Source organism: Phragmites australis, chromosome 22, assembly GCF_958298935.1.
Source record: "Phragmites australis chromosome 22, lpPhrAust1.1, whole genome shotgun sequence".
Taxonomy (NCBI): domain Eukaryota; kingdom Viridiplantae; phylum Streptophyta; class Magnoliopsida; order Poales; family Poaceae; genus Phragmites; species Phragmites australis.
This window is the reverse complement of record NC_084942.1, coordinates 9452638-9463729: the sequence shown is the minus strand read 5'-3', so window position 1 is coordinate 9463729 and position 11092 is coordinate 9452638. Positions and strand designations below refer to the sequence as shown.

General features: G+C 54.0%; 1 protein-coding gene across 1 annotated transcript; it reads left to right on the top strand.

Annotated features, from left to right (window-relative positions):
• Nucleotides 1-1048: 1048 nt before the first annotated feature.
• LOC133904510 (uncharacterized) lies at nt 1049-3005 on the top strand. Its single transcript, XM_062346009.1, has 2 exons — nt 1049-1389; nt 2069-3005. The coding sequence occupies exons 1-2, from the start codon at nt 1049-1051 to the stop codon at nt 3003-3005; spliced, it is 1278 nt and encodes a 425-aa protein (XP_062201993.1).
• Nucleotides 3006-11092: the final 8087 nt, after the last annotated feature.

The window sequence follows — 11092 nt, the reverse complement described above, 5'->3', positions numbered from 1 at the left end:
AGCATCCCATCCTTATCAAAATATAAAGGAACACTAAGGAACGAGCTCACCTCATGATTTAGTTGACGTGCACGAGCTCGTGTCAATGGACCTATTGTTGGAGGAATACTCGGTGTGTGTGTATCCGAAAGAGTGATGTCCTCATCAAGGTGTGCCTGGCAACTGCGTGGATCGAGGGAGATGCGCCTCGCATATTGCGCCGAGGAATGGGGCGTTTGAATTCCCCACGATAGGAAAGGAGAGGTGCAACGAACCGTTACCCCCCACGCCATTCTTGCAGTTGCCATCTTTTGCCTTTGTCTTCCTTGCGCACCAGGAGCTTTCTCTCCAGCCCTCGGTGCACCTTGCTTCTAGTTTCCTCCAGCGCACTTCCCACCCGCAAAAATGCCAAGGGCAGGAAGCGGCTGTCGGGATTCATCGAGCGCCAGCAGCGTTCTGCCGATGGTGACGGAGAAGGTTCGGAAGTTGATGGTGCCCGCTGGCCAGTGGGGAGCGTCGGTGGTGACACCAGCCAACTATCCACCCTCCTCATGCAGGCCTGGGTAGATCGTGATCTTCGTCTCCTTCATCGCCGCTGGCCTGGTGGCGCCATTTTTGGTGTTTCTTCTACAAGTGCTGGACACCTTCAGCGTCCAGCTATCCCATCTGAGTCCGAAGTCAGTGGTCATCCTGGCGGTCTTCGCCCACCTCTACGAGATGTTCGTGGGGGTGCCGCTGTCGATCGCGCTCTTTCGGCATTTCTTCATCCTTCGAACGGCCGGGAAGAAGAAAGGGTCGGACGAGGTAGAGGTCGTGGGCTGCTGCAACTCCTGCCTGCGGGAGGGACTCGGTGACGCCTACATACCACATGTGTTGCGTAGCAAGTGGGACAACTGGCGCTAGGACTGGGTTTACATCGATGTCAGTCCCCACGGAGAATGCTCGCCTGCGCCTAGTGCTGAACCGCATTGAAGACCTACGCCGGGCGGGGCTTACCTCGCTCATGCTGGTCACTGACTTCCTGCGCCGTCGTCTGGCCCCCCTGAGGGAACGCGCCCGCTTCGCCTGGATGTACACCGGGTCCCGCGACTTGATGAGGACCTACATAGGCGAGGACAGGGACCTTGACGAGGGGGCCCTAGTGACACTGCTTAAGGTGGTGACCAGCGTCGACGACCTTGCCCGGACGGTCTTGCCACGCGAGGAGCTGGCGCCTTGCGCAGACCTGGGCTGGGCGACTCTGCAAGAGACGATGTCGACCTTCGACGCCCAGGGGCTGGTTGACCATCCGGGGCGCCGAGGCCCCGGAACTCTGCACATCCCAGGGGTGGATGATAATGGAGGGTGGGCTGCCGCCGCCGCCGACAGCAGGCCGCTGACCCGGGGCGATAAGGGGAAGCATCCTCAGGCGTATATCCCTCAACCATCCTCATCCATGTCGCCATCACCTTTGCGACTATGGTCGACGGCAGGCGGTGCGACGGCGGGCGATCGAGGCAGCCAGTCTTCGGGAGCAGACTCCGGGGCGGAGGCTGGGACTAGCTCATAGCGACCGGAGGGCCAGAGCCTGGCCGGTAGCGCGAGGCTGCCGGCTGAACCGGCTAGTCTTCGGGAGCAGGCTCCGGGGCGGACGCCGAGACCAGCCCACAACGGCCCGAGGGCCAGAGCCCTCCCCCGAAAAGAAGGAGGCCGGAGCTTGGGCCTGAGCCTAGCCCGTAGGACCCAGAGTTTTGGATCCCGCAGTCCCGATGGCGGTACCGCGGGCCCAAAACCACGTAAGCCCCTTTTCTTTCTCGAGTACATTTTGCCCGGATTTTGGTTGGGGTTAACCTGTTTTCGTTCCAGGCCATCCAAGGGCTCCGCAGGAGGCCTGCTGTCCCCAGAGCAGCCGAGGCCATCCCTACCCCTGAGCCGAGAGCCCCGGCCAAGTTTGAGTCGAGAGCCCCGGGTAGCTCTGAGCCGAGAGCCCCGGCCGGCTTTGAGTCGAGGGCCCTGGCCGGACCTGAGCCAAGAGCCCCGGACGACTCTGAGCCGAGGGCCCCGGCTGGCCCTGCCCTGAGCCCTCCGAGGGTGGAGCAACTGGCTGCAGGGGAGGTGGTCGTGACAAGGGTGGCGCTGTGTGGCTGCCGTCAGGGTCCCCGAGCGCCTCTGCTGAGAGGGCTCACAGGGGACCTAGCCCCCGGCCATCCCCTGGCCAAGCCCCGGAACCCCTCCTCGAGGTGCTGGGAAGCGCCTGGGAGGTCATCAGGCGGCTCGAGGCAGCCGTTGCGGCAGAGCAGGCTAAGCTCGAGAAAGAGCGTGCCACCCTAGTCGACGAAAGGAGCCGAGTAGAGGAGGTCCGCAAGTTGCTAGAGACCCGCGTGGCCTCGGCTCGCTCGACCTATGAGAAGTCCATGCGGGAGGTGGCCGTGGAGCGGGAGGCACTGGAGGAGGCATGCGATGAGGTTGTTGCCACGCAGGAGAAAGCCGACCGCTTGGAGTGGCTCGCGGTAGAGCGCGACCGAGTGTCGAGGAGGCACACCGGCGAGCTGGACACTCGCGAGGAGCAACTTGCCCGGCGCTTGTGGCAGGTTGCCTCACTGGAGGAGGCAGCTAGCCAGAGGGAGGAAGCCGTGCGGTCTGCACAGGGGGACCTCTGCCGTGAGAACGATGATCTTGAGCACGGTCGTGCCGCTGTCCTCCGCCAGGAGGAGCAGGTCACCTTGCGTGAGACGGATGCCGACTTGGCGTCGTCAGCGCTTGCCTCCCGAGAGGAGCAGATCGCACGGCACGAGGCGGATGCCGATTTTGTGTCATCAGCACTCGCCGCCCGGGAGGTGCACGTCGCCAACCAGGAGGCCGACTTAGCTGCCCAAGAGCATGCCATCAAGTCCCGGGCCGAGCAACTAGAGCAGTCCCGGATCGAAGTGGCTGCCCGACTGGAGGAGACACGGGCTGCGAAGGGTGTCCCTGCCATCACCGCCGATAGCAGTAACCTCGAGGCTCAGCTGAAGAACACCGAGGAGGAGCTTGATACCATCCTTTAAGAGCGGACGCATGTGAAGCTGATGATGCGGGATATCCTTAGATAGGCGCGGGACTCCGTGGAGGAAGTCAGGCTTGGGCATTTGTTTGGGGGTGACCAGGGGCTGGGAACGGAAACAATAGGCCACCTCGCCCTGATGTTCTTAGAGATTGCCCGGTGCTTTGAAGCTCTCCCTGCCGCTGTCCAGGAGCTGGCGACCCGAGAGGGGCGTGCGCTGGCCCAAAGAGTGGCAAAGCATGTTCTTGCCTGCTATCGCAGCCGAGACCCCACCTTCCCGCTGGAGCCAGCTCGGTAGGGGGTGGTTGAGGCAGAGGAAGTTGTCGCCACCGAGGTGGCAGAATCTTTTGTGCGAGAGCCGGGCCCGAGCAGCGACAACAGCAGGGAAGCGTGCCCTCCTCCTTAGCCTATAAAAAGTTAGGTTTTTTGTTCTTTTGAATGTTGTAAATATGGGAGTGATTCCCTCCTGAATTGTTCCTTTCAGTGTAATAGAAGCCATCCTTGGAATCAAACTCCGATCTGTGCTTGTTCTTGATGTTGTTTGTTCTTCCTTGATGTCCTGAGAGGTACTGGCTGGGCTCCGAGCCCAGCAGTCTACCCCTGAGAAGTTAGGTTGCCACGACCACTCATGTTCAAGCAGCGAAACCACCTGAGTGTCCAGCCCCTGAGCCCTCGCGAGCGCGCGGCTACTGAGTCAAAGAGACACAGACGGACACAAACTTCTTTGCTTGGGAAACAAGTCCACTTGGCACAGTACACGCCTCGACTAGTGAACACTTTTCGCCCTGCGACCTCTCAAACAAATAGACCAGAGATACGCGCGGGCGAAAATGTAACCAAGAGTCCCCACGGTTTGGTGGTGTCCAGGTTAGGACCGACCAGGCCGAGCACCGACAGCCTGCCCCTGGGGTCTAGACGGTCCCGACCACTCATGTTCGATCTGTAGGATTACTCGAGAACCCCAGAGGCTCGGTAGTGCTCGGGATATTGCCAAGTCGGTCGGGCACCACGGCCATCATAAAGGACCTAGGTCAGCCATCGCCGCCTGTGCGGTAAACCGACTACTGTTTGTATTTGTCATTTCAGAATAAGTGAACACGAGGGCAGGGTTTTACGCACGAGGAGACTGCCTCGCCGAACAGATTAGAATACATAGGCCCCGAGGATAACTCGGGGACAATAGTTTATTGAGTATGTATGAAAGGAAATTCATATGACTTTAGTGACTCACTGAGTAGGTGTTAGCCTTCTGGCCGACCAGGTCAGGAAAGGGTAGATGCCCTGCGCTCGGGGCACCCGGGAAAGTGGGTTCTCTTGTGCAGAGCGCTTAAGCCCCCAGGACGTCTTTTTAGCATCCGAGCATTGCAAACCTGGTAATGGAACCAGGGGCTAGGCGGTCCTGACCACTCATGTCCGAGCGGTAGGATCACCCGAGGACCCTAGAGGCTCGAGCAGCAACCTGGGCACTGAGGCCCTTGTGGTTGAGCTGCTTGGTTCTTGATCATTTATCTGTAAGCTTAAAAAATAGGCAAAGATTCTTTGCTTGGTGTGCTCTGTTAGTGCGGTACTCATTATAGCCTGCTCTCATTTTTGACTCGAGACCTCTCGAATGCCCGGACCGGTGAAGTGAACAGACAGAGACATGACCAAGAGGTCCAATGGTTCGGTGGTGCCTGGAGTAGAATTGACCAGGCCGAGCACCGAAAGCCCACCCCTGGGGTCTAGGCGGTCCCGACTACTCATGTTCGAGCGGTAGGATTACCGAGAACCCCAGAGGCTCGATAGTACTCAGGGTACTACCATTGAGCTGGGCACCACAACCTACCACGACAGACTTAAGTCAGCAATCACTGCCCGTGGCGCATACCGACTGGGATCCATTTTTATCAGCGGGAAAATGAGAGAGCGTGTTTTTCTCGCACAAATCGAGCATCTCACCAAGCAGATTAAACATATAGATTCCAGAGGAAAAACTCGGAATAAGAGTAATACGGGCGTATATTAATGATTCGTACAGAAGTGACGAAAATAAATAGCAAGTACTAACTTACATGGTTGGTGGCAGCCCCCGGCCAATTTGGGCAGGGGGAAGGTCCCTGTCCTTGTTGGCTCGAGCACAAACAAGCTCACCTAGGGATCAAACTTGCGCAGATGCTCGATGTTCCATGCGTTTGGAAGAGGTTGCCCATCTTCTGTGGCCAGCTGAAACGAGCCAAGACAGGGGGATGCTGTGAAGAGCCTGAGGTAGCTGGTGAATCTACATTGCGTGGAACTAGCACGCCCTGCAGTGCTGAACCAGTTCAGAAGAGTCCTGGAGGGCTGTTGGCCAGTAGAAACCTTGCCGAAAGTCCTTACCGACCAGCGTGCGGAATGATGCATGGCCACCACACTCGCCCTCGTGGATCTCAATGAGGAGCTCACCGCCTTCTGCCCGGGTGATGCATTTCAGGAGGACACCGTCCGTGTCGCGCCGGTAGAGATCCCCATCTACAATGGCATAGTGTTTGGACTACTGTGCAATCCTCTCTGCAGAGGCATCGTCCCCAGGAAGGATGTTTTCTTTCAAGGACCCTCGGATCTCGTCGATCCACGAGGATTCTTGAGAACTACCGGCCAGCGCAGCGCGCTCACCGGGCGGCGGCACCCTGACGGGACCTCCCACTGAGGGTGCAGCCTGAGTTCCCCCAACTAGGCTCGAGGGTTCCCCTTCATCCTGGTCGGCAGGCAGGATGGATAGCTATGTGAGCCTTTCTTCAAAGGTTCCGGCCGGGACGAGCGCCTGGGCGGAGGCCAGGGGGGAGAGGTCATCGGCCAGAGCATTGTCGCGGTGAGGCATATGCCGCAGCTCCAGGCCGTCGAAGTGCCGCTGCAGCCTCCTGACTTCCACCACGTACGCCACCATCTGCGGGTTTGCACACAGGTATTCCTTGGATACTTGGTTGACCACCAGCTGGGAGTCACCCTTGACAAGAAGCCACCGGATCCCGAGACCCACCGCTGCTCGTAGGCCAGCGATGAGGCCCTCGTATTCCGCTATATTGTTTGTCGCTCAAAAATGCAGCTGCAGACATACTAGAGTACTTCATCAGTTGGGGAGGTGAGCACCACTCCAGCCCTCGCGCCTTTCAGCGTGAGGGAGCCGTCAAAGTGCATGACCCAGTACCCAGGCCCATCTTGCCTGGGATATGTAGACAACTCTTCATTATCGATCTCGAGGACCGACGTCCACTCTGCCATGAAGTCGGACAGAGCCTAACTTTTGATTGCGTGGCGGCTGACGAAGTGCAGATCGAATTCTGCAAGTTTGACCGCCCACTTGACAATGCGCCCAGTTCCTTCTCGGTTCCGGAGGATCGGCTCCAGTGGGTATGTGGTTACCACCGAGACCTTGTGCACCTGGAAGTAGTGGCACAGTTTCCTGGAAGCGATGAGCACTGCGTAAAGCATCTTCTCGGCTTGGGGGTATCTTGTCTTGGCGTCTCGGATGACTTCATTGATGAAGTACACCGGTCGCTGTATCTGGCTGGCCCCGACTACAACCTCGCCCGAGGACTTGTCACAGCCCCTGAGCTTGTTGCAGTGGTCAGGGCCGACCGAGGTCTCGGGCTAGACTCCCTAGTCGGGAGAGGCCCCAAAAGCTGGAGACTGCTCGGGGGCAGTCGGGAGCTCAGACCCAGCACCCTGCCCTGAGTACTCATCACGCTCCACCACCAGTACCATGCTCACGACCTGAGGAGTGGCCGAGACGTAGAGCAATAAAGGTTCGCCCTTGGAGGGGGCCACCAGTACGGGCGATGAGATGAGATACTTCTTCAAGTCCTGGAAGGCCTGCTCGGCCTCCAGCGTCGAGTTGAAATGACCAGTCTTCTTCAGTAGTTTGAAGAGTGGGAGCCCTTGCTCCCCGAGCTTGGAGATGAAGCGCCCCAGGGCCGCCATGCACCCAGCAAGGCGTTGGACCTCTTTGAGCAGAGCCGGGGGTCTCATCTATTCGATGGCCCAGATCTTCTCGGGATTGACCTCGATTCCCTGACTTGAAACCAAGAAACCGAGGAGCTTGCCAGCGGGTACCCCAAAGACGCACTTCTTGGGGTTGAGCTTCAGGCGGGTGGTGCGGAGACTATTGAAAGTCTCGGCCAAATCTTCCAGCAGGGTGGCCCGTTCTCGGGACTTGAGCACGATATCGTCGACATAAGCTTCGACGTTGTGACTGACCTACGTATTAAGGGTAATGCGCACGGCTCGCTGAAATGAAGATCCAGTGTTGCGCAAACCAAAAGGCATTGACACATAGCAATAGGTCCCCACCAGGGAAATCAAAGATGTGTTTTCCTCGTCCTGCCTCGCCATGCGAATTTGGTGATAACCCGAATTTGCATCTAGAAAACACAAAAGATCGCACCCCATGGTGGAATTGACAATCTGGTCTATGCGGGGTAAAGGAAAAGGATCTTTTGGGGAAGCCTTGTTAAGGTCAGTGTAGTCGACGCACATGCGCAGGTTGCTGTTGGCCTTAGGGACGACGACGGGATTTGCTAGCCACTCCGGGTGGAGGAATTATCGGATGAAGCAAGCATCGAGGATCTTGTTGACTTGCTCCTGGATGAACTCCTGGCGCTCGAGCGCCTACCGGTCGATCTTCTGCCTCACCGGCCGTGCGTCTGGGCGCACAGCAAGGTGGTGCTCATTCACTTCCCTAGGGATCCCGGGCATATCTGATGGCTTCCATGCAAACACGTCAGCGTTAGCCCGGAGGAAGGCAACAAGCGCACTTTCCTATTTGTCGCCCAGGTTACCACCGATTCGGATGACCTGGGATGAGTCTTCGCCCACCGCGACCTCCTTTGTGGGGATGGAGGCATTGGCGGTGAGTCAGAATTTGGATGAAGAGGGTCCCGGGCTCCTGGGTATCCTTCGACCTCGGCCCGAGCAGAGACCAAGGCCGAGTATAGCTGCTCGGCGCAGGAGACGGTGCTGCCAGTCTCGGCGGGCACAGAGATGGGGCCAGCAGGGCCTGGCATCTTGACCGTGAGGTAGGCGTAGTGTGTCACCACCATGAACCGGGCGAGCGCTGGGTGCCTGAGGATTGCGTTGTAGGGGAGAAGGACTTCCGCGACATCAAAGACGACGTTCTCCGTCCGGAAGTTATTCCGGCTCCCGAAGGTGACGGGCAGCTCGACCTGCCCAAGAGGTAGTGTGTGTCTCGGCGTCACCCCATAAAAGGGGAGGGATGGCTTTAGACGCCCGGGAGGCACCTGCAGCTTCTTAAATGCCTTCTGGGAAAGGAGGTTCAGGCCTGTACCCCCGTCGATCAGCACTCGGCTGACCTTCACATTGCAGATGTTGGGGGACACTACCGAAGGCAGTGGCCCCACCCCTGCAGTACTCGCGGGGTGGTCCGCCTTACTGAAGGTGATCGGGGTCTCCGACCACTTGAGGGGCCTTGCGGCCGTAGCGCCCGGGGTTGCCGAGCACACCTCACACCGCATTGTCTTGACATAGCGACGAGAGGAGGGCGTGTACGCGCCTCCATCGATGAAAGCGACGGTGTTCTCAGGCATGAATGATAAAATTGACAGAGCAAAGTGATTTAGCATAATGACATTAGGATAATGTTCATGAGTTGCTAAGATGCTTCTTACATATGCTTATATGCTGGTGTTAGCGTAGAGATGATGCAATATACTCATGTGAGTAGTGTTGCATGAATTGATATTGAGTCAAGAGAGGAAGGACTTGTGCTTGTACTTATTTGTTGTTTGATTCATGTGCAGGTGTTGCTCGAAAGCGAACATGGTTGATGAAAGATTGACAAACTAAGTTCAGGGAGGAACTAAAGTTTGGCGACTAGGTTTAGGAGGAACTAAGGTCGTGGTGATCGAGGATGTCATGTAGGACGTTGGAGCTGAAAGAATAATTCATATGGAGATAAGGTTTCACAGTGGACGCATGAGGTGATCTGATCGTGCGAGGATGTGAAGACTAATTCATGTTCGAGTCGGAGCAGGCACAAGGGAGTCATGTGATGGCTAGGCTTGAGACAAGAGTTGGTGTCAGACACAGACTTCGAGGGGGTTACGTACATGCATGTATGCATGTGAGATGTTGCATGCATAATTACGTGAGAGTTGTTGACTAATTAGCTTAATTAGCGGAAGTTATTTGTCCTATTCTGATTAGAGGAGTATAGAGACCAGGTTGAATATGACTTGGAGTTGCAGTTCGATTCGATCACGTTTGTGTGTGTGGCTATCCAATAAATAGAGAGGTCTATTATATTGGGTAGACAATACAATAGAGAGAAAAATAGAGAAACCCTAGAGAGGGTTGTTTTGGGATTTCGTGAAAATCCTTGTTGGATGCCTTGGATAGACATTTTGTAAACTTATCTATGCATTGAAAGTCAAGTTTTGTAAGATGAGTTACTGATTCAAAATTTTCTCTTTACTCTATATTCTGCATGATTGGTTATAGTTTTCAATTAATTTCATGTTTTTATTGAGTTTCATCTTGGTTTAATCCGTCCAAAACCTTGCTAGAATATCTAGTGTTTGATTTAAGAAAATTTCGAGTAGCTTTGGTTTGATCTCGAGTAGCTTTTTGGTCAACTCGACTAGCTTTCGATCTACTCAATTCTGATTGATACAGTCTACTTCGACTAGGCATAATTCTTAATCCACATATCTGATTCACCTGATTCTTATCGGTATAGTTTTTTTAATCTAGTTTCTATTTACTAATTTTGAGGGCAATCGGACTGTTGGATCTTACTCTATGTCAATTTTAGTATAATATGTTCAATCTATCTCGAGTGGGATACCGAGTTTGAGTCTATTTTTCGATTTGGGTGAATTAATCTTTGAATTTGGTTTGCGCAATCATTCACCCCCCCTCTTATTGTCTTATTAGAATGTAATTGATGCTACGATTGGTATCAGAGCCTTAATCCTTTCTAATTGATCTTAATTGATAATTAGAAACATGGCTTCAGATAGATATTCCACAAAACCTTGTGTTTTTGATGGAGTTGATTTTTAAGTTCTGGAAGACGAAGATGGAGGCCTGCATTCAAGCATAGGGCTTTGCAATTTGGGAAAAGGTATACAAGCAATATATGGTTCTGGAGAATAATGATGTTATGGCATAGAACATGCCAGCCATCAAGGAAAATAGTGAGGGAAGGAACTTGATCATCCAAGGTTTGGGAAGGAGCGACTTCGACCGAGTGATACATCTCAAATCAGCGTACGAGATATGGAAAAGACTCTGTGATTACCATGAAGGTTCATCTACCATTAAAGAGGTACGTCAAGATTTATATAACAAAGAATACATGAAATTTGAGATGAAATCTGGTGAGTCTCTTGATTATTTCTTTGCTCGCTTTAATAAGATTCTTAGCAATCTGCGTGCTGTTAATGTTGTATATACTGATGCTAAAAATGCACAACAACTGCTAGGAGCTTTAGACATGTCAATATGGGAGATAAAAGTGACATCTATTAGAGAATCTACTATCATGATTATACTTACATTAGATATTCTTTATTCTAAATTAAAAACTCATGATCTAGATGTCTTTGTTAGGTGTTGGAGCAAGAGTTCGTCTTGCCCCAACAAGTACAGTGAGTGTTTCTTCTAAGGAGGTGACTCAAGCTTGGAGATAAAGTTTAAGAGGAAGGAACACCACGAATGTATTGATGGTAGAAAAAATGGATTGATCTGGGAGGAGTACCACAGCATGACTTGGTGTTTTTTTCACCTCTGTTTTCCTTCCCCTTTCTTTGCCCAAGCGACCAGGGCTCCTATTTATAGGGCTGTGCGTAGCTTGGTGTACAAGTTATCACAATGTACAAATATTTAGGATTTGACCGAATTACTGGGCCTTATCCTGGATAACTACTTTCTACGCTACCTGTGAGATAAATATCCACCATAGTAGCTATCATGGTGCCTGCCCCCTGAAGGGGGAGAGCTGGTCACCAATTGTGGCTTGGCGTCGTACTGTTAGGGGTGTCAGAGCGGCCTTAAATGCACTGGGGGTGTCAAGATAGCACCACTTGCACCGACATTGATCGCCCATCACTTCACATT